At 40.2% G+C, this 21,795-nt stretch overlaps 1 protein-coding gene across 2 annotated transcripts in view; it reads right to left on the reverse strand.

The window, feature by feature from the left end:
• Positions 1–4,272: 4,272 nt before the first annotated feature.
• POC1A (POC1 centriolar protein A) overlaps positions 4,273–21,795 on the reverse strand; it is a 105,690-nt gene continuing 88,167 nt past the window's right edge. For both annotated transcript variants that reach the window (XM_050957858.1, XM_050957857.1), the window contains exon 11: positions 4,273–7,321. In XM_050957858.1, coding sequence (XP_050813815.1) covers positions 7,223–7,321 — 99 coding nt within the window. In that variant the 3' untranslated portion in view covers positions 4,273–7,222. The remainder of the gene's footprint in view (positions 7,322–21,795) is intronic.

Raw genomic sequence — 21,795 nt, forward strand, 5'->3', positions numbered from 1 at the left:
AGACATCTCCCTCTTTAATTCAGAACATGATGACAGGAGCTGAAGACCAGCTCAAACGGCCAGAATGCTACAGGGGGGAGGGAAGATACTATTTAGGCTCTACAAGTGGCCCTTTGCCCCATCCCCATACCAACCTCTCTGGGAATCCCAAAGGGTCAGAGGGTGGGAGGGGGCTGGAGAATCCATGGTTAGGTGGAGAGGGGAATGTGACCGAGGGGGAGCCCCTGGATGCAGCATCATCTGCCCGCAGGCCCACTGGGACTTACCTGTAGGAGCTGGCTCCTAACTTGTCAGCAGTCAGTCCTGACAATTCCTGTGTTCCAATGCCCTTGGGGAGGAACTTTGCAGGCTCCAGCGAGGAGATGGGTAAGCAAGGCTCCAGAAGGAAGCTGTGCTGCTGGTGGAAATGAGAAGAGATAGCTTGGAGTGGCTGGACATCTATATGAGCACATCAGTTCTCTGTGGACTTCAGGACATATACAAAGGTCAAGGAATAAAACCCCTGGACAAAGCACAGAAAGGCAACTCCTCTTCCTCAACCCAACCGCTTGGGATCTAGGAAGCTGAAAACTTTCCCAAGACTCTTTAGTTGATCTGGCTTTAGGCAGAGATCATACTCACTAGCATTGATCCATGGGAGAAAGCTACTAGTTTCACCAGCTACATAACAACTGGAACAGTGACAGGCCAGTTCAAAAGTCACTGGCATGATTTAATCCTTTGACTCTATCCTGGGATTCACAACAAAACCCAATGGCAATAATGAGATTCTTACACTGCCAACACTTGGCCCCAGTGATCTCCCAAAGCTCTCTGCTGAGTCAGCTGTTTACAGCAGGATAACAGCTTGGATCAGTTGGCGTCCTCCACCTTCTGTCCCTAACTCCTGGAAAGTGTCCATATTTAATGAGATGTGGACATTTGCTACTGCCTTTACCAAACATTTTTTTTTTTTAATCTAGCAACAAATACCAACAGCTGAAGTAAGAAGACTCTGTCTCCAGGGCAAAGAACAGAGTCTCTTGAACCAAGCCCAACCTTGTCGCAAGATTGTACAGTACAACCTTGCATCCTGAGGGGTGAGGAAGGAATTCAAGAGTGAAAGCCAGCTTGATGTCTCTGCAGTTAGCATGTGGCACCTGGCTACACTGATAATGCACTACACAAGTTAACACAGGCAACACCTTGTCCTATTACTGCCTCACCTACATACAGTGGATGACTTCACAGAAAGGTCCTCTAACTGGGGTTCCATGGGGATCCTATTCACTGAATGTACAAAGCGAAGTGGTGAGACCACTCAGATTTCGAGAGACCCTTTTCGCTTGCTGTTTCAGCAGAGTGATGGAATTTCCCCCTCCATTAAGAATAAAAATACGGCATCAAAAAGTCATGCTCCATGGCAAATTGCAGGAGCGTGCACCAAGGCCCATTTTTAGCTTTCCAGTAAAGGCTATGTGAGTGTGACAATGGAAACTTTCCTGAGTGCAGCAGACTAAGTGTTTTCATAGGCCCACGCTGGGGGAAGTCTGAATGGAACAGCTCCCAGACAGCTGTTAAGAAAATACTCACAGAGGGAGTGTAGAAGGGAAGTGAAGCAATGCTAAACCTCATCCAGGCAGCTATTTTGCGACTTCTGGAATTAACTCTTCCAGCAGGCAAACCAGCACTATTACCAAAAGTTGCTGCTCCTCCTCCACTGTGCTGAAGGCTTGCAAAATGATTTAGACCCAGTGCTTACTTGCCATTTTCAGAAATGCACACTAATGTGGCCTGCTAACAGTTTAGCCATACCAAGAGTCATTGTGCTCTTCACTGAAGCTGCATTAACAACATGGAAGTGAATTATTGGCTGTGTAAAAAATGCTCACAAGGAGTACAAATGGCAAAGGGGCACAGAAGCGATAGGATTCTGGGCACTACTCACCATGCTAATTTAGCCTGGTTGTTTTTGTGATGATGAAGGATCCATGCGATTCCCAGCATCCACTGCACTACTGGAGAAGAGAATGTTTATGTCCTAAGTGATGTACAGAGCGTAAAGTAATTTGGAGTGCTGCTAGGGAAAGGCCTCATCGTTTAGTGTACATCCAGAGTACAACTGTCTCCAAAACATTCCCGTCTGAAAAATCCTAAGTGACAGGAGCCAGTCATTCAAGCCAAGGTAAAGCGAATGCCAGAGAGGTGGGAAATTTGTAACTATACACTGATGGCTTAATTTGCTGCAGTTAGAAAGATGAACCAAAGTACGCTAAAAATCTACTTGAACAGAATATCGGTTCTCTCCTCCTTTAACAAACATACTGTATTTAGATCTATCATTTGCTCTTCTATAGAGCTCAAAGCACATTACAAAAGTTGTGTGTCATTATCTCTATTTTAGAGACTGGGAAACTGAGTCACAGAGATAATGAGATTCTCCCATGATGACCGTTTCGTTTCAGAGCTGGAAACGAAACCCAGACCTCATGGCTCACAGTCCAGCATGCTATCAACAGCACCAAGCTGGCTCCATGCGAGACAGCTGTTGGTTGGGTTTTGGTTTTTCCCCAACACCTGGATTCATGTGAGCCATCCATGTTCTTCACATCAAATCAGTGCTGTGTGGAATAAAAGTAACAGAATAAATCATCCCATTGGAAATGCACTTGGCACAGGGTTTCTAAAGTACTTGCACTTGGCACAGGTTTTCTAAAACTTGGAGAAAAATTGCACCTCTGCCTTCTTAGCACCACAAAGAGGCTAATTCAAGTTGCTTAGGCTTTGAAAAGCAGTTTAAAATTTCAATGCAGATGTAACTTTTTTTTTCATTATTAAAAGACCAAGAAAATATGTGATTTGTACCGCCAGACTGGTAAGGACAAGCACAGCTTCTCCATAGTGCCGAGTTTAATCTTATTTTTTAGTTAGCTGACGGATGTCTGGTTATGACACTGCAGCTAGAGGTAATTTCTGCTGGGCACCCAGCCTCTAACCCAGAACAATCAGCATCATAGTGCTCTGTGCTTTTACCTACTTAGTTATGAGCTAAACTGTGGAATTGGCTTTCCAATTCCAGCTCCCAGACAGGAAGGAAAGTGGGCAGTGCTTGAAGATTCTTGCGTTTTCACAGATCATGCTTATGTTTAACATGCTCCATACCCAGAACAGCCAAAAATCCATTTGCTGCAGCCTTTAGGCATATGTAGCTCCCCTAGGGACCAATCTTGGCACAAAGAACTGTTGCTAAAAGTTTAATGAGGTCATATGTCTGGCAAACTTAATGCCAACAAATTAAACTACTTTTTTAAGAACTTGGCTTAGGGTTTGCCTTGGAGATCCAAACCAAAATCCTTAACCCCTGGTTGTCCTCCCAGGAGTCACCCAGAGCAAAATCAGCAAAACAGAGCCCTTTTCAGACTGTATAGATGTACATTTTAGAATAAAATTACAATCCATTCCCTCCCTCCCTCATCTATTCAATTGCTTCCTGAAATAGTAGTTTTGCAAAATGATCATTGCAGATTGTCCAGTGTCACGAAAATGAGAAATTTAAAAGTGAGAGGAGATTTAAATCATTCGGGGGGGGGGGCGCTATTTTGTTTTAGGTTCTGTTAAGATACTTTGTCAGTCTTTCTGAGATCACAGAAACCTGGAGCTACATTAGTCACATGAAATGTGGAATTTCCAAAACCGCCTGAGTGAATTAAGAAGGCAATTCTCCTTGAAGATCCATGGCACTTGGGTTCCTAACTTGAGAATACTGTCATGATATAATTCCCCACTCTGAACCTTAGTGTCCAAAAGATGGGGTACCAGCATGAATTCCTCTAAGCTTAATTACCAGCTTAGAACTTGTAGTGCTGCCACCAACCAGGAATTCCAGTGCCTGGTACACTCTGGTCCCCCCAAAACCTTGCCCGGGGACCCCCAAGACCCAGACCCTCTGGATCTTAACACAAGGAAAGTAAACCCTTTCCCCCACCGTTGCCTCTCCCAGGCTTCCCCTCCCTGGGTTACCCTGGAAGATCACTGTGATTCAAACTCCTTCTCTCTTCCCCTCCCAGATTCTCCCTGAGAGAGACAGTAATCCTAACACAGAGAGAAATTAGCCTCTCTCTCCCCCTTCCCTCCTTTCTCCCCATCAATTCTGTGGTGAATCCAGACCCCATCCCCTGGGGTCTCACACCAGAATAAAAAAAACAGATTCTTAAACAAGAAACTTTTAATTAAAGAAAGAAAAAACAGTAAAAATTATCTTTGTAAATTTAAAATGGAATAAGTACAGGGTCTTTCAGCTATAAACACTGGGAATACCCTCCCAGCCTAAGTATACAAGTACAAATTAAAATCTTTTCAGCCAAATACCAATTTACACTCCTTTCAGCCAAATACACCTTTGCAAATAAAGAAAACAAACATACGCCTAACTCGCCTTATCACCTAGTATTTACTATTTTGAATCTATAAGAACCTGTATCAGGGAGATTGGAGAGAAACCTGGTTGCACATTTGGTCCCTCTGAGCCCCCAGAGTGAACAACCACCAAAATTAACAGCACAGCACAAAAACTTCCCTCCCTCAAGATTTGAAAGTATCCTGTTCTCTGATTGGTCCTCGGGTCAGGTGACAGCCAGGCTCACTGTTCTTGTTAACTCTTTCCAGGCAAAAGAGATATGAAGCACTTTTGTTCTATTAACTCTTACTTATATGTTTATACAGTCTCTAATGCTCAGGAGAATAAGAAGACGTGTATTGATCCCACCTACCTACATACAAACACAAGTATCTTTGAAATTAGTTCACCGTAAAAACTAAAAGGAAAAGTATCTACATTGAATGTTACATCCAAATTGCTTTTACTGAAAGCTTCCATCAAAAATACTATACAAAATGCTTATATCTCCAAGACGTTAATATATTTACACTATTAAGAGCAATACAAAGCATTGTTTGATAAAGTTTTAGATGAAAAGCACTTAAGAGAATCAAGAAACTGGAGAAAATTGAAATTTAAGTTAACTAATGAGCATTCCAAGACATTTTGATTCAATAGACAAGATCCAATTACAAGTTCTCATTCCATGAAGCCACTTTTTATTTTAAATCATTTCTGCCAGTCAAATTAGATCAGTTTAGGGATAGCCCTCCTCCTTTAAAAGCAGATTTTCATTTTTTTTTTATTTTTCTTTCTTTCTCCATCAATGAAAATGATGTAATGACTTCAAAACAGAAGGCCAATGAAAGTTTCTAGAAAGAGCATTAAAAAAAATGGCTGTTATGGGAAAAAATATCACTATATCGATTCCAGTAGATGAATCTAAGTGAAAATAATGATTTCTCAGATTCACAGCTTGGAAATGGAGAAAATAAGCATTCTTAGTCTGTGGTTATGCAGAAAGAGATTCAAATTCATCAACCAAAGATGCTTGGAAACAAAACAAAACCACTGGCTGCTTGCAAACCAAAGGGAGTGAAATCTATTATGTGGCTCCAGCTAGAAGGAGTTGATGTGGGAAGCACTTGCATAGGAGATAAGGAACTTTCTGGGCTGGGAGAGACAATGAAAAGAGTTTTATCCTAGTGGAAATAAGCATCTCTCAGTCAGATTTAACAAGGTTTCAATAGAATTCAGGGGGACACAGCCTTCACAGAAATAGGTGCAAGAAAAGGGCTAGTTTTGCATAGCCCTGTATGAAGACAGACATGCCAGCCAGGCCTCAGGCAAACTTCCATAATGCCCAGAGGATTTGGAAGCTTTGTGGAAGAGGAACGAGGCCAGGAATCAGTGCAACTGAAAGGGTCAGAAATGCAGCAACTAGGAGGATTTCAGCAACCAGGTGATGCTGGGGCTTCTGCAGCCGATTTCTCAAGGTGGGTAGGTAGTAGTGACACAGCAAGCAGTTACATCGGGGGAGGTCATGGGTGAATGCTGGGAGGAGTATTAGCAAAGGTTCCTGTGCAGTCACATACTAGACACATGCATAGAGCCCTGACCGTAGAGTCTATGGGGGAAAAATATCAATGTGAACTGAAGTGCCGTTCTAGCCGTAAAATATCTAGATAAAATTGATTTGAGACAGTCAGAAAAAGTAAAAGGCTGCGGTAACAGTTCTGCTATTTATCCTCCTCCCCACAACTCCTTTAAAAAAATGAATCAAGATTTAAGGAGAATGTTCCTTGGGACCATATTGTTTCTTACTAGCTGGTGCATCTCATCTCGCCTTAGGCCCTGCTATTTTCACTCTCTACACACTGCATAAGAGATGAGTAGATCCCACATACTACTATATCCTTTGTGCAAAGGACATTCAGATTTGCTCTTCATCAAATTCCCTAGGAGCCATTTGGGACTTGGATGATGCAGAACCTTCTAGAAGCATGAGTCACATTCTCTGCTTGATGCTTGCTACAGTTTTAGAATTGAGGTACACGTCCACCATTTGGGCATTCTCTGCCTGTGCGCAAATCCCCCAGCACACACGCAGACACCAACTATAGATCAGCAAATCTGGTACAGCACTTTCCAGATGCTTCACATTCCCCAGATGCTCAGTTTAACTAGTTTAACTCAGCAGCAGCTCTGAGAAGTTAGGCTCTTCCCTTCCGCTACACTCCACTTGTGCTCTCAACGGAGCTGGTGCTAGGCATAAGCGGACTTCGGGTTTGTACACACTAGTGCTTACTTTGGTATAACTTATGTCACTCAGGGGTGTGAATAAGCCACACCCCTGAGTGACCTAAGCTACTGCTGCTCGGGGAGGTGGAGTAATGATGCTGATGGGAGAGCTCTCCCCCGTCAGCATACAGCATCTGCTCTGGCAGCACTACCGCGGCGCAGCTACAGGCGTACAGCTGAGCTGCTGGAGCGATTCTAGTACAGATTAGTGCTAAGTAATTGCTTAGGGTCCTGATCAACTCACAGGGGCCCCCTATTCGCATTTTATTATGTCCTGTGGAGACAAAAATATTCCTGCTTAGGGCCCCCATGGGCTAGCACTGCCTCTGCTCAAAGGGGATTTAACTCAAAGGATCACAAATTGTTAGCTGTGTTTACTGAAATAAGAGAATTTTATTCTTACAGTAACAAAAAAGGGTATTTACAGATGCCACTGGCTGTACATTTTATTTTAATAAAATAAGTGATTCCATCTGTTAAAAATAATTCACCCAAAGTATTAGAAACACACAAACAAACCCCCAAGCCTCCAGACAACGCCGGCTTTGTCAGCCCCTCGTGGAATCAATTCCCTTTACTGTGAATGAGCTTCTGCTGATTCTCAAGACACTCCTTCAGCTTGTCTTCAGTCAGTGTCAGTCTCTGCTCCAGAATGGAAACAGTCTGCAAAGGGAAATAATAAAATAGAGTGCTGCTGAGTGATATATGAAAATAAGCCACATGCTGTACGTTTACCGCTTAGCACAGCTGCTAAATACAACGTATCACTAGCAATTCCAGGGCTATTCTCCGCAATCAGAATTTTCAAAGAGGCTTCAAGCTCAGCAACTTCTACTGAGGATAATGGGAGCTGCCGAGCTCAGTTGAAAATCTGGTCCTAGTTGTGGGTGCTGAGCACTTTCAAAGCACGGGCCCAGATTTCTTCTTTGCTCCCTCCCTCTTTTTGGTGGAGTGTTGTTTCCTTTGACATATAGGCCAAATACCAGGGAGCTCATGTAATAGGTGTACACTTTACACCCCTGACATACAGGTGTTTTGAGTAGTTATTCCCTTTTTTGGCCTGTTGTCTTTGATTTCATGTCTTAGTTCCAATTCTTTTCTCCTTTCCTGATTGCTGTGTCAGTTAGCTTAGAGATGGGCTGCTGATTTATGACAAACAGACAGACCAGAAATTAAATGATAAGCAAAAAAATCTAACAAAGTTTAGAGTAGGCACAATTGCAAAAACAATGGTAAATATTCTTAGATATGCTCTGTGACATTACACGCCATATTCTTTATGAAATATGCTTATGATATGGATATGACATAACTGATATACTTTATGTAAGATATCATTGGACAGGCTATGATTTACTGAATGTGATTATCCAATCTGTACGCCTGTATCATTTCTGTATCTGAAGTTAGGAATATTGACTATCTGTATTTCAAATGTGTTACTTTGAGTGTCACCCCCAGCTAACCCTTCAGGTACAATAATGGAAAAGCTACACAGAACTAATGGGCCATTAGCAAAGACAATGGTCTGTGAAAGGGCTTAGTCTTCCTGTGGACACTCCAGACAGCCTCGGAGTAATGGCTGCCACAGCCCTGCAGAGACATGGGTCTGGGCCACCTGGTATTGGACCCACCCCTTGGAATGCCAACGTTCTTCCACTGGGAGACAAAGGGTTCCCATCATACACAAGAGCTATATACGGCAGGGGAGTGACATCATCATGGTTCTCCTCTTCCTCCCCACCCAAAGAGACACTGAAAAACACCTGGGAGCAAGAACTGAACTGAGGGGAGAAGGCTTGAACCCAGGCTGGGAGGGCGTCCAGTCTGTGAGTGGAAATATCTGAAGTCTCAAGCTGCAGGCCAGTGCAGCTGCCTTTCAAGACTTTCTGTAACCTACCTGTGACAAAATTTAGGGTGAGAAATTATATTTTGTAATCTGTTTCTTTAGTGAATCAAACTTAGTTTGCGTGTTTTGTTTTATTTGCTTAGTAATCTGTTTTGTTCTGTTTGCTCTCTCTTTAACCACTTAAAATATGTCTTTTATAGTTAATAAAATTTGTTTTATTTATTATTAAAAAGAGTTTCTGTAATTTCTAACTGGGGGGGCATGTTGTAGTACATATCTTCCTCCACATTGAGGGAGGAGGCAAATTTATTAGCTTGCGTTGTATAGATTTCTCCACAGCGCACTACAATATACCTTTGGGTCTGCACTCCAAGGGAGGTGGACACCTGAGTGCTGGGGCAAGTCCCTTAAGCTGAGGCTTCCCAGAGCTGATCTCAGCATCTGTCATTTTGCAGTTGGGTGTGGCCCTCCCTGTGTGTGTGCTAGAGATGACTTAATAGCCTGGCTCAACAGGACAGGGTAAAGGGGGCCCAGGCTGGCAGAACAGGTGGGCTCAGTGGTATCCCAGCACCTCAGGTGGCATCTTAAAGGAGGGCAACCCATGACATGCTTATCTTAAGATTGTATTTGTGCCCTCTAAAGAGAATGATTAATGCCTTATAAATACGATCACCACTAGCTCTCCCTCATAGCTCTAAAATCTAGATACAGACATGCAAAGTATGCAGGAAGCATATTTTAAATTACATGGAGATAAAATTTTCTGCTGGAAGTCATTTATCGATTACTTTGAAGTAATCAAGGATAGTCAGCAAGGTAAAAGTGCATTTCAAGGACACTGGAGCAGCTGGTAATATTGAAACATTAGATAGAGAAAGCATTAAATATAAGTAATCAATATTTAATCACTAAAACACAATAATTTCACATATTTTTACTAGGGCTGTCAACTAATCCCAGTTCAGTCACACGATTAACAAAAAAATTAATTGCAGTTTTAATCACACTGTTAAACAATAGAATACCAATTAAAATTTATTAAATATTTTGGATGTTTTTCTACATTTTCACATATATTGTATTTTGTGTTGTAATTGAAATCAAACTGTATATTTTTTTATTACAAATATTTGCACTGTAAAAATGAACAACAAAAGAAATAGTATTTTTCAATTCACCTCTTACAAGTACTGCAGTGCAATCTCTTTGCTGGGAAAGTGCAGTTTAAAAATGTAGATTTTTTTTGGTTTTTACATAACTGCACTCAAAAACAACAACAAAAATGTAAAACTTCAGAGCCTACAAGTCCACTCAGTCCTACTTCTTTTCAGCCAATTGCTAAGACAGACAAGTTTGTTTGCATTTACAGGGGGAGGGATAGCTCAGTGGTTTGAGCATTGGTCTATTAAACACAGGGTTGTGAGCTCAATCCTTGAGGGGGCCATTTAGGGAACTGAGATAAAAATCTTTCTAGGGATTGGTCCTGCTTTGAGCAGGGGGGTAGACTAAATGACCTCCCGAGGTCCCTTCCAACTCGGATATTCTGTGATCCTACAGGAGATAATGCTGCCCCCTTACAGACGCATAGACTTTAAGGTCAGAAGGGACCATTATAATCATCTAGTCTGACCTCCTGCACCATGTAGGTCACAGAATCTCATCCATCCACTTCAATAACAAACCTCTAACCTATGTCTGAGTTATTGAAGTCCTCAAATTGTGGTTTGAAGACCTCAAGCTGCAGAGAATCCTCCAGCAAGTGACCCATGCCCCATGCTGCAGAGGAAGGCGAAAAATCTCCAGGGCCTCTGTCAATCTGCCCTGGAGGAAAATTCCTTCCCGACCCCATACATGGCGATCATCTTATTTACGTCACCAGAAAATGACAGCAGGCACATTTGTAGCCAGCACTGCAAGGTATTTACGTGCCAGATATGCTGAACATTTGTATACCCCTTCATGCTTCAGCCACCATTCCAGAGGACATGCTTCCATGCTGATGACGCTCATTAAAAAAAAATGTGTTAATTAAATTTGTGACTGAACTCCTTAGGGGAGAATTGTATGTCCCCTGCTCTGTTTTACCCACATTCAGCCATATATTTCGTGTTATATCAGTCTCGGATGATGACCCAGAAATGTTCATTTTAAGGACACTTTCACAGCAGATTTCACAAAACACAAAGAAGGTACCAATGTGAGACAGTTATCTAAAGATAGCTACAGCACTCGACCCAAGTTTTAAGAATCTGAAGTGCTTCCAAAATCTGAGAGGGACAAGGTGTGAAACATGCTTTTAGAAATGTAAGAGAACACACTGATGTGGAAACTACAGAACCCTAGCCACCGAAAAAGAAAATCAGCTTTCTGCTGGTGTCATCTGAATCAAGTAACAAAAGTGAGCATGCATCGATTCACACTGCTTTGGATGGTTATCGAGCAGACCCATCATCAACATGGACACATGCCCACTGGAATGGTGGCTGAAGCATGAAGGGACATATGAATCTTTAGCCCATCTGGCATGTAAATATCTTGTGATGCCAGCTACAACAGTGCCATCAGAATGCCTGTTTTCACTTTCAGGTAACATTTTAAACAAGAGGTGGGCACCATTATGTCCTGCAAATGTAAACAGACATGTTTGTCTGAGCAATTGGCTGAAGAAGTAGGACTGAGTGGACTTAACAGGTTCTAAAACGTACACTGGTTTATTTATGAATGCAGGTTTTTTTTGTACATAATTCTACATTTGTAATTTCAACTTTCATGATAAAGAGATTGCACTACAGTACTTGTATTAGGCAAATTGAAAAAATATTCTTTTTTTTTAAATCAAAAATAAATATAAAGTGAGCACTTTGCATTCTGTGTTGTAATTTAAACCAATACACTTGAAAATGTAGAAGACATCCAAAAATATGTAAATAAATGGTATTCTACTATTGTTTAACAGTGCGATTAATCGCACAATTAATTGTGATTATTTTTTTAAATCGCCTGACAGCCCTAATTTTTACTTTATCAGTTAAAACCTAAAATGAGAAGCTCTGTTATAAACACTGATAAAACACTCCTCACACAAATGAAACTGGTGTTTATCCAAAAAACACTAGAAAAACACAAGAAATGGTTACTAGTATCCAGGGCCTTCTCTACACAAAGCAGTAATGAGACCATCAGCAGGTTGGAGGGTGATTTCTATTAGTAATTCTATTGGCTACTGACTCCTCAAACACAGCAGCAGATCTAGACATGAGAGGAACACCACATATCCCCCTGGATAGCTGGGAAGTGGAATCAGTTTAGCTAATGACTGGTCAATCCAGCAAATCTGTTTTGGCCTGGGTCTGAGGGTGAAATAGATAAAAATATAGAGCAAAGAGTTAATGCCAGGGACAAGCACAATGCCACTAAGACATCTACAGATGGATGCTATAGACATTGTTGGAATTATTTTCCTTACTATCCTCATTATCGTTAAAGATTTTACAGTACAGAATCTGTATTTTTTTAAATTGAGATTTGAAGAGTTTACAGCTTGATCTTTTAACTTGAGGAGTCTTTATTATTTCAAATACAGTTTGGATGAAACTTGTTTGGTGATTTTATGATAAGCGGAAGCTAGTATTTTGGACACAGTTTGGAACATGTTACCTTAGAAATGTTTGGCAGAGCATTAGCATGTATTGTATCAAATAGAAAAAAGCTACCTCTTAAACTACCTCTTAAGATTTTATTCTGAATCACATACATTAATTTATAAAGATATGTTTTCATTCTAGCAAAAGAATCTATCAGAACAGGACACAATGACAAAAGTCTTTTAGTAGAAAAGGAATTAAAGGCATCCTAATAACTTAATTTTAGATATGAGGATTTTCAAACCAAAAAGCACAAAGGGGACACTGGAATGATTACATTTTGGCATTATGAATACGTTATTTCATTTTCTTCAGTTTTCATAATCTCATAATGATGCTGTCAGTATAGTAAGGCCAACACAGATTTCTAGACCTAATGTAAGAAACAATCCAAGTCCCACAGAATAGTTTGTGATCCATATCCATGCCAATGTTCCTGGTAGTATTTGCCATATGAAAAGCAGTGCTGAAGCACCACAATATTATATTGACAAACATCAGGATATAGACTTAGACTCATAGACTTTACGGTCAGAAGGGACCATCATGAACTTCTAGTCTGACCTTCTCCACACTGCAGGCCACAGAACCTAATCCACTCACTCCTGTAATAAACCCTTAACCTCTGGCTAAGTTACTGAAGTCCTCGAATCATGATTTAAAGACTTCAAGTTACAGAGACTCCACTATTTACACAAGTTTAAACCTGCATGTGACCCGTGCCTCGCGGTGCAGAGCAAAGTGAACCCCCCAAATTATGGCTGAAGTTTTAGGGTGTAATACTCCTCACAAGGCCCTCAGAATTCTCATGGACACTTATGACAAACATGGCCAAACTGCACTGGTGTTAATCATGATATATTTTATCTGAATCATACATTTATTGTTGAGATTAAGGCGTTACCTGGAAGTATCTATCTGAGCAAGGCCTGCTTCGAGATATTATACAGGCTTGTTAATGTATATTGGAGTAGCTAAAGCCTTGCTCACGAGTCCCTAGGGGAAGACTGATACATTCGAAACATACAAACTAATCAATGAAAGGAAAGAAAAAATACAGAGGAACTCAAAGCCCCAAGAGAGGGCTTTTTCATAATTACACCAAGAAAAATGGGCTTCAAAAAACTAACCGACGGGGTGGGCCACATGATTCAATGTCATCAAAACAATGCATGCTGTATTATAGCAAGGTAAACTCTGAAGGGACCTGCATATTGAAGGACTGTAGACTGTAGTGTCCTATTTTTAACCAAAGTGGCAACATGAGAGTTTGCTTAATTATTCTTTATTGTATTTAAGACAAGATCATTTTTAGAGTACTTTAATGGTTAGATTATCTTAATATTATATTGGAGTTTTATTTAAGGACACTGCATGGGATATTTAAAGATGGAAGCTGTTCTTAACTTTGATTTTTGGTCTCCTCCCTTGTGTGTTATTTGGTGACCTTTCAGACGTTTACACTGTTTTATAGTATATAGAGAAATATATACAATATACTCCTAAAATTATCTGCTTTAGTTTAGCCACAAACATATACTGAATATGCATAGCTAAATATAGTTCACAGTGATCTAAACACTGATGCTGTCACAGTAGCTCTGCAGAATTAGTCATTTTAAAGGCATTCAAACCACTTTAAACATATTTAGTCTATCAGATTTCTTCTTCAGTGGACAAGGACAACAGCCCAGGTTTAAAGTAATATCGTCTAGAAGCCAAAGTCCCAATCCTGCAAGATGTTGTGCACCTCGGGCCTAATTCAAAGCCCACTGAAGTCAATGGAAAGATTCCCATTGACTGCAGTGTGGGATTGCATCAGGCCATTTCTGAGACAGCTCCTTCTCATTGAAGGCCAATAGAAGCTGAAGGTCCTCAGCAGCTCAAGGAAGGTGCCCAGCACAGGAGCAGATCTTTGGATTGTATCATGCAGTGATACTACAGTGAGACATGAGGAGCATAAGGGTGGTATTTAAGCAGTTTTAGAAGGAAAAAACCTTCCACATTTCCAGATTATAAAGGACACAAAACAAGCATATTTCAGAGAGTTGCTTTCAGCAAACAGTAGCTACAAGAAAATAATGCAGAGCACTGTCAATATCCTGCAAAGAAATGAAATATCCTGAATGAGTCAGAGCTCAAAGCTATTGTATCATCAAAAGGGAGGACTGAGAATATGAAAAATAGTATCTTGGTCCTCTAGATGAGGTTAAGACGTCAAAAAGCAACAGTTTCTCTAGTATTTCAGAGGTTTTTCAGACTGAAATGTTTCTAAAGATATCAAATAAGGAACACAGCACTGGAATCAAAACTGAGTTATTTAATATGTTCTAAAAGCTTTTCTTCTGATCTCTATTATCCACTGGTGTGTTTGTGTAGTGACAGAGGCACAAGAGCCAAAATTTGAAACTATTTGAAGTCATCAGTGAATTTTACTGAACCACTTGCTTGTTCTGCACTTAATGCATCTCAGAGAAGGGAAGGGCCATTTCATTCCTTTGCATTATGTATTTTGAATAATATTTCTGAATGTAAGCACAATAATGATTTTGCTTTACTTATTTTAGACTACACACTTTATTCTGAAGACCACTTTCAGTTTGAATTAAACTCATTCCCCTCCCCACCCCAACTGCATTTTTATACTAGTGAATTTCATTTAAAAACTTACCCTCGCCACAATCACTTCTGGAATAAGTGAAATGATCTTTTAATCTCACACAACCTAGATTGTCCTGAGTTCCTGGTGGGGATTATCTCAGGGCTTTAGGAACTCTTCTAAATTTAACTGTGTTGTTTTTCTCCTGGCTTTAATGCAGGATTAATTTGGATGCATATGAAACTCCATTTCCTGTGGGTGGATTCTCTCAGCAATTTATGAATTTTTATGATAACTTGATTCTGAACTCGGTTTTCATTTGGAATAGACACATCTTTCTTCCCATACAAAATAGAAGCTATTTCCCCCAGCAAGTGCCCACTGTGTACCAGCGTTACATATATTTGACCTACTGATAATGGCAACTGCAGGTGTTTGTGATAATGGCAAAGTATATTAACCCTGCATGCTAATCATTCCAAATTAAGTTTTCCCATTACAGCTGAGATATTCATTCACTGATCTTCTGCTCTTACAGAGGAATACTTGAGCTGTAAGTGCAGCTAAGAAAGAGTGTGAGATAGCACACTTTAACACATATTTGAATACCAGCTCTGCTCTAGTTACATTAACATATCCTAGAGCAAACGCGTTTTGAATGAAAAAGCTACCCAAAAGAAAACATCTTTGTTGCCTCATAAAAATGTTATGAGAATATTCATTCCAACTCCTCATCTGGACACATTTGGTATGACTACACTGCAATTAAACACTTGTGGCTGCTCCATATCAACTGACTTTGGCTCAGGAGACTCAGGCTACTGTGCTGTTTAACTGTGGTGTAGTTGCTTAGTGGAGCCCAGGCTTGGGACCCTCCTCACTTCACCCCGGACAGGGTCCCACAGCCCATGCTCCAGCCCAAGCTTAAACATCTCCACTGCAATTAAATAAATCCATTGCCTATGCCCCTTGAACCCAAGTCAGCTGATGCAGGCCAGCTGTGGGTGTTCAATGCAGCATAAATGTACCCATTGAATTGACTGCTGCATCTTTAAGTTTAGCCCATTTCTGAGAACAGCAAAGATATGAATTTAATGCTGCTACTCAGGAAAATGAAGCCTAAAGTTTTTAACTTTTTATCTTTGCAGGTCAAATCTAGAATAACACTCATATTTAAGATATTTATATATACAAAAAATGCAAAAACATTTGCAAAGTAAATCAAAACTAAATATGATTCTAGTTAATATTCTAAATACATAACTCTTGCTTACATGTCATCTTAAAACCACTTCGTCTACAAAGTAAACAAAGGAAGATGGAGTAACATATTTACTCCCAAATAAAAAATATAATATTAGTTAAAAACATTTGCACAAACCAAGAGTAAAACATCATAACATCATGCACAAGAAGCATCATCATGGACATTAGCTACATCAAATTCACCTACTGTGTCACTGCTAAAAGTGGTATGCAGCAGCCACTAGTCCCTTCTCATACAGCTTTCTAGAGTTAGTTAACGTACTTCACTGAAGAGTCAACCCCGCTTCAGTACGTCCAGTTGGGCAGGCCATAGCGTCTCTACAGCTTCATCACTTCTACTTCCAGCTGGCATCTGGCAGGAAGAGGCCTCTTGCAAGAGTCAAAACAGTCCTACTGTCTCGTAAGTAGACAGCACTCCACTTCTTCATTACAGCTGCTCTCAGTGGAGGGAAGGTACTGACAACTGGTGAGCACACAACGTAACTTCACAAATTTGCAACATGGACCAAAGAACTGTGCATTGGCCGCAGCACAATTCTTAACTTTCAGATGACAATGTTCAACTGGTTCCCTAGTATAAATGATCTCTCAGCATTGCGAAGTCATGAAAAATCATCTTTTCTCCCCCCCCCGTAAAGTACTATTTAGGATATAACACTATAAATCATTTAAGTAAAGAGAGACATTAGAAGGGGGGAGGGATAGCTCAGTGGTTTGAGCATTGGCCTGCTAAACCCAGGGTTGTGAGTTCAATCCTTGAGGGGGCCAGCTGGGGCAAAATCAGTACTTGGTTCTGCTAGTGAAGGCACGGGACTGGACTCAATGACCTTCAAGGTCCCTTCCTGTTCTATGAGATCAGTATATCTCTCTCTGTTAAAAAATGAATAGGAGATCAATGTGATGTTTGCAAAATTTCCAACCAAAGTAGTTTATCACAAATACAACGTGTTCCCCACATTACGTTAATTAAAAGGTTAGAGCTGAGTAAATTCACTGAGAACAAAAGAAAATCATTATCACAGTTTTACTCCAACCCTCTCAAGATAGTGTATGAGAAATATACTAACGCTCCCTCGATGCTAAACAATTAAAATGCCTGGGAAAACTGGGACAAATGTGCAAATATATAGCATGTGGAAATATCACAGCGGAAGCCTGTCTTGTTTTCTTAAATGCGTGGTTCCGCTTATGAACGTAAAGCTTTTCTAACTGGTGCTATTCAGGCATATTAATTAGACGGTTCATTGTAAGATACCAGTAAGATACAGCTAACATACTCCTGGTCTTTTTCCAAGCAGATCCTTTGTGTACCTTTAATTTTACGGAGACACCAGAATTTTTTTTTAAGAACCACTTGAAATGCAGTGGCATTTATATATTTTAGAGAGAGAAGCCTTTTATATCTGGAATCTGAATTCAAACATGCAGCACCAGTCAAGAGGTAGATCGACACTTCACTAGGCAACGGGCAGCATGCAGATGAGCTGCCACCAGAGCAGCTCAGGAAGAAGACTGGTACTCAGAGTCACAATCTCCTTCCCAGTTTACTGTTGCTCTGGATGGAGGGCATTGCCTCAGGGCTACATCCAGCACAGGTCATGTTACCTGGTCACCAAGGCTTCTCCTAGTCCTCAACTACCTGTGTGAAAAAAAGTAGTGGTGGCTTCGCAGAGCCTACTTCCCCAAGTGTTGTAATCCATGGTCCACGTAGCCTGCACAAGACAGGAAGAGGAATTTTACACCCCTTTACTCCCTTGCATGGATCCAGAGAGCTACTGATGATCTAGGGCCAAGGCCTCAGGGAATGGTAAATTTAACCAAACTCTAATAACACGGCGAGTTATGGCCTCCAGACTTGCAATGATAAAATTCCACAATCCTTTGGAGACCCCTGACTCCACAGAAGCACAAATTCAGTCCTTTCTGACCTCCTCTGGCCTCCTATTCTCCACACAGGCCTCTCCTCTTGGTAATAAGAGTAATTATTTCTACTGTTCCCACCTGCAGCACTCTGAAGTCTTAGTTGTGTGTTGTCTTGTCTCATTCAGCCAAAGTCACACATTCTAAGGGGTACAATACCATCATAGTGCTTGCAAAGTTATGGAATTGTTTAATATCATTAAATGCACAAATCTACTCTCACATAAGTATACCGGGTGCAGCTAAGGATACAGACAGTGTCAAGTGAAGATTAAAACATTAACATTAAATCATTTTAGTGCTATTCTGGTGTTGGTACAGCTTGGAAAACTTTTTCCCTAAATGCAGCTATTTTTACCATCTTTTCAGACTTCATTTCCAACTTTATCCTATGTTCTAATTTATTCCTCCTCCACTCCTCTCCCTGCTATGTCTAAAATAACATTTGGAATTTCTGAAGTTACTGAACCTCTTTTTAAAAGGTATGTTTGCATTGCATAGATCTATTTTAAACCTCACATACAGTGTTTACTACAGTATTTTTCCTCCTATAAAAACACCTGTACAGTAGAAATGGAGCCCATTACACAACAATTAGAATTGTGTATCACAATACATAATGAAAGATAAAGAATGCATTCCAATCCTACTACTGGTGAAGCACACAAATACTAATAGTTCGTATAGTTTCCATTTTATTAATGTGTACAACACTGGAGATGCTAACCAGAATGGTTTGAAATAGATCAGCAGTGGGATCTAAAACTACTCCCCCTACTTCCCACCCCTCCCGCCCCCATCGTTTTCTTGTATTTCTATTGAATAGCGTTATGGTTTTTTTGAAAGAAAATGTTTTTTGGTTTTTACCTCCCTATTTCCACTCAAGATGTAAGTGTTGCAAGATTCAACACATTTAGATAAAACTAGGACTATTTTGACAATCCACCCCAACCTCCACACTTTTCAATCATGTTCATGTTCCTCAGGAGCAGAAGACTGAGTTAGAATGAGAATTAGTGTTATATATGATACGATACATTCCGATTCTTCTGAATGCTATGAAAAGGACAGGATTTCTTTTTAATATGAGAAACAAGGGAGACAAACCTGTTATATAAATGCATATACAGACTAATTTTTATATCCCCCTTAGACAAAAAAAATCTTAATGAAAAGACAGGTATGTGCACTTGAATAACCATACCACAAATATAACCATTAAGATAGCTATGAAGCCACTTGTTATATCCTCTCACTCAGCCTTTCCAAATCACAACTATGAATTAATCTTCTTTGCAATATGTCATCAACATGCACAACTCTGTAATACGTGGCTTCTCTCTGCACCTCCACATACAATATTTAATCTTTCCATTCCACATGGTTACCATTAAGAAATTACAATTTTCTAACTGGAGTGATGAACTGGTGTTTTGTTGGAGGTGGTGTTCATTTTTAGTTGCTGGTTATGTTTTGTTATGCTGTTAGATTTGGATGTGTTGCATGTTCATGGTGGGGATTGTTTAAGTGGAAATGGTTTGCAAGTTGTTTATCATTTTAGGAAGCTGGTATTGTAATGTTTAGAGTATGTTATTTAAGTGATACTGTAAGTAAGAAGTGTGTTAAGATTTTTTCAACAGTTAAATGTTTGTGGTTGAAGTTAAAAAAATGTGCGGAATTAGTGGAGGCAGGAGTTGTGTGTGGTGGATGTGGGTGAGGTAACGTGGTTAAGACAAAATTAATGCTTAAAAACTTAAAAAAAAAAAAAAAAACCCACACACAAGACAGGGCTGTGGTGAGACCCAGATATGTGCAAGGGAGAAGCATGGTGGAGGGAAACAGGACAGAAGCTGTTGGGGAAAATGTTGGAACTTCAAGTATGTTTAACGAGTTAGGGAAAGGGTAGGATTTGAGCAGGGGAGGGGACAATGGAGCTATGCTGATTTTACAGGCTGAGGATCTAGAATTGAAGTTAATTCTCTTATGCAAGATAGCGATGCACTCCCCAAACGGAAGAATACTATGTGTAGAATCTACTGACAAGGTTTTTTTTAAATATGAACTGAACACATAGATTTCCTTAATTTCCAGAAATTAGTATGCTACTAGACCACCTCTACCATGATCCATGCAGGCTTTCACACTTTGGAAAAGGAAAGCTTAAAGGACACAAAGAAATTTATTTTAATGTTTGGAACCCCATATGGTTGTGAATTCACAGAAAGTGGTCTTAATTTTAGTATATGATTTGTAACCACTGCAAATTTAAATTTTACAGTGCTTTGAAAGCATAAAGTGCTTATATAAAGGACCAAGAATTAATTGCTGCAAAGGTTACTGCAAAGGTTACTGCTGACATACATTTTAATAGAATAATGTAGATCTGAATTTAGATTGTTATACTAGCCCCTGTGATGCATGACCAGAAAGGGTTAGGTGTCCTGCAGGATGAATGACTCAAATTCAACCCTTAAAGACATATGGGGAGATAATGTTTGTGGTTTTATGTTTACATATAAATTGGTAGTGGTCAACAATGTAATCTAACAGTCCCTATCTATGCTATATTCTGTTAACTCAGAGATCAAAGGGACATAAATGAACATAGGCTGTTCGCTATATTAGTCTCTCTTTGAAATATATAGCAAATCATCTGCAAATGGTGGAAAACCAGGCAATTGCCTTATGTTAATCTGTGTGAATAATTAAGAAATGAGAGTTTATTGTTTGCCGAGGGACTCTGAGCTATCAAAGAAGGCCTGAACTAAATAAAAATGGGTTGGGTCCTAATCCTATCATCTCAGATCTGCTTAAGCTTTATCAGCAGAAGTTTAAGTCGCAAGATGAGATCCCAGTTAGGCTGATACTCCCTGGATATGATATTGGACATTGGACTATAACCTATGGACTAAATTCTAAAAGAACTCTTTGCAACTACAAAGCTCATCTCTGTCATAAATCTGAACCTCAAGAATTGAACTCATGATGTTTTTACGTATATTGAGCTGTTAACCATACTCTCTTTTCTTTTTAATAAATTTTAGATAATAAGAATTGGCTGTAAGCGTATATTAGGGTAAGATCTGGAATATTTATTAATATGGAAATGGGTGTGATCCTTTGGGATTGGTAGAACTTTTTTTATGTGATGAAATAAGATTTTCATTAATTTTCATCATATCTGACTTGGGTAACTAGGTGGAGCCCTGAGGCTGGGTAACTTTAAAGGAACTATGTTTTAGACTTCTAAGCCCTCGTCCAGACTAACCCGCGGCATCGGCGGGTTAAAATCGATTGCTCGGGGATCGATATATCGCGTCTAGTCTGGACGCGGTGTATCGATCCCCGAGCGCGCTTACATCGATTCCGGAACTCCATCAATCCGAACGGAGTTCCGGAATCGACACGGAGAGCCGCGGACATCGATGCCGCGCCGTCCAGACTGGTGAGTACCTCGATTTTAGAAATTCGACTTCAGCTACGTTATTCCCGTAGCTGAAGTTGCGTATCTAAAATCGATTTTAATTCCTAGTCTGGACGTGGCCTAAGTAACCAGTATGGTAAAACAGAAGCTGTTTAGTGCTGGCTTGGTAAATCTAAGTATTGAAATATCCACCAGCTTTGGGGTTGTCTGCCCCATTCTTTGCAGTTCACCTTAATTGAGTGACCTCAGCTGGCTCCCCATGGGACTCTGGTCACACAACCCTACATTATTCTCTAATGAGCTCCAAAGTACTCTCAAAAAAAAAAGTTAAGATTAGCTCCACAAAAGGGGATAAAATATAAGGTGGGATTTTGCAAAGCCATCAGCACTGGCCTAACTCTGCTCTCAATGAAGCCAATAGAATGTGGCACAATG

Source organism: Gopherus flavomarginatus, chromosome 6, assembly GCF_025201925.1.
Source record: "Gopherus flavomarginatus isolate rGopFla2 chromosome 6, rGopFla2.mat.asm, whole genome shotgun sequence".
In the NCBI taxonomy this organism is placed as follows: Eukaryota; Metazoa; Chordata; order Testudines; family Testudinidae; genus Gopherus; species Gopherus flavomarginatus.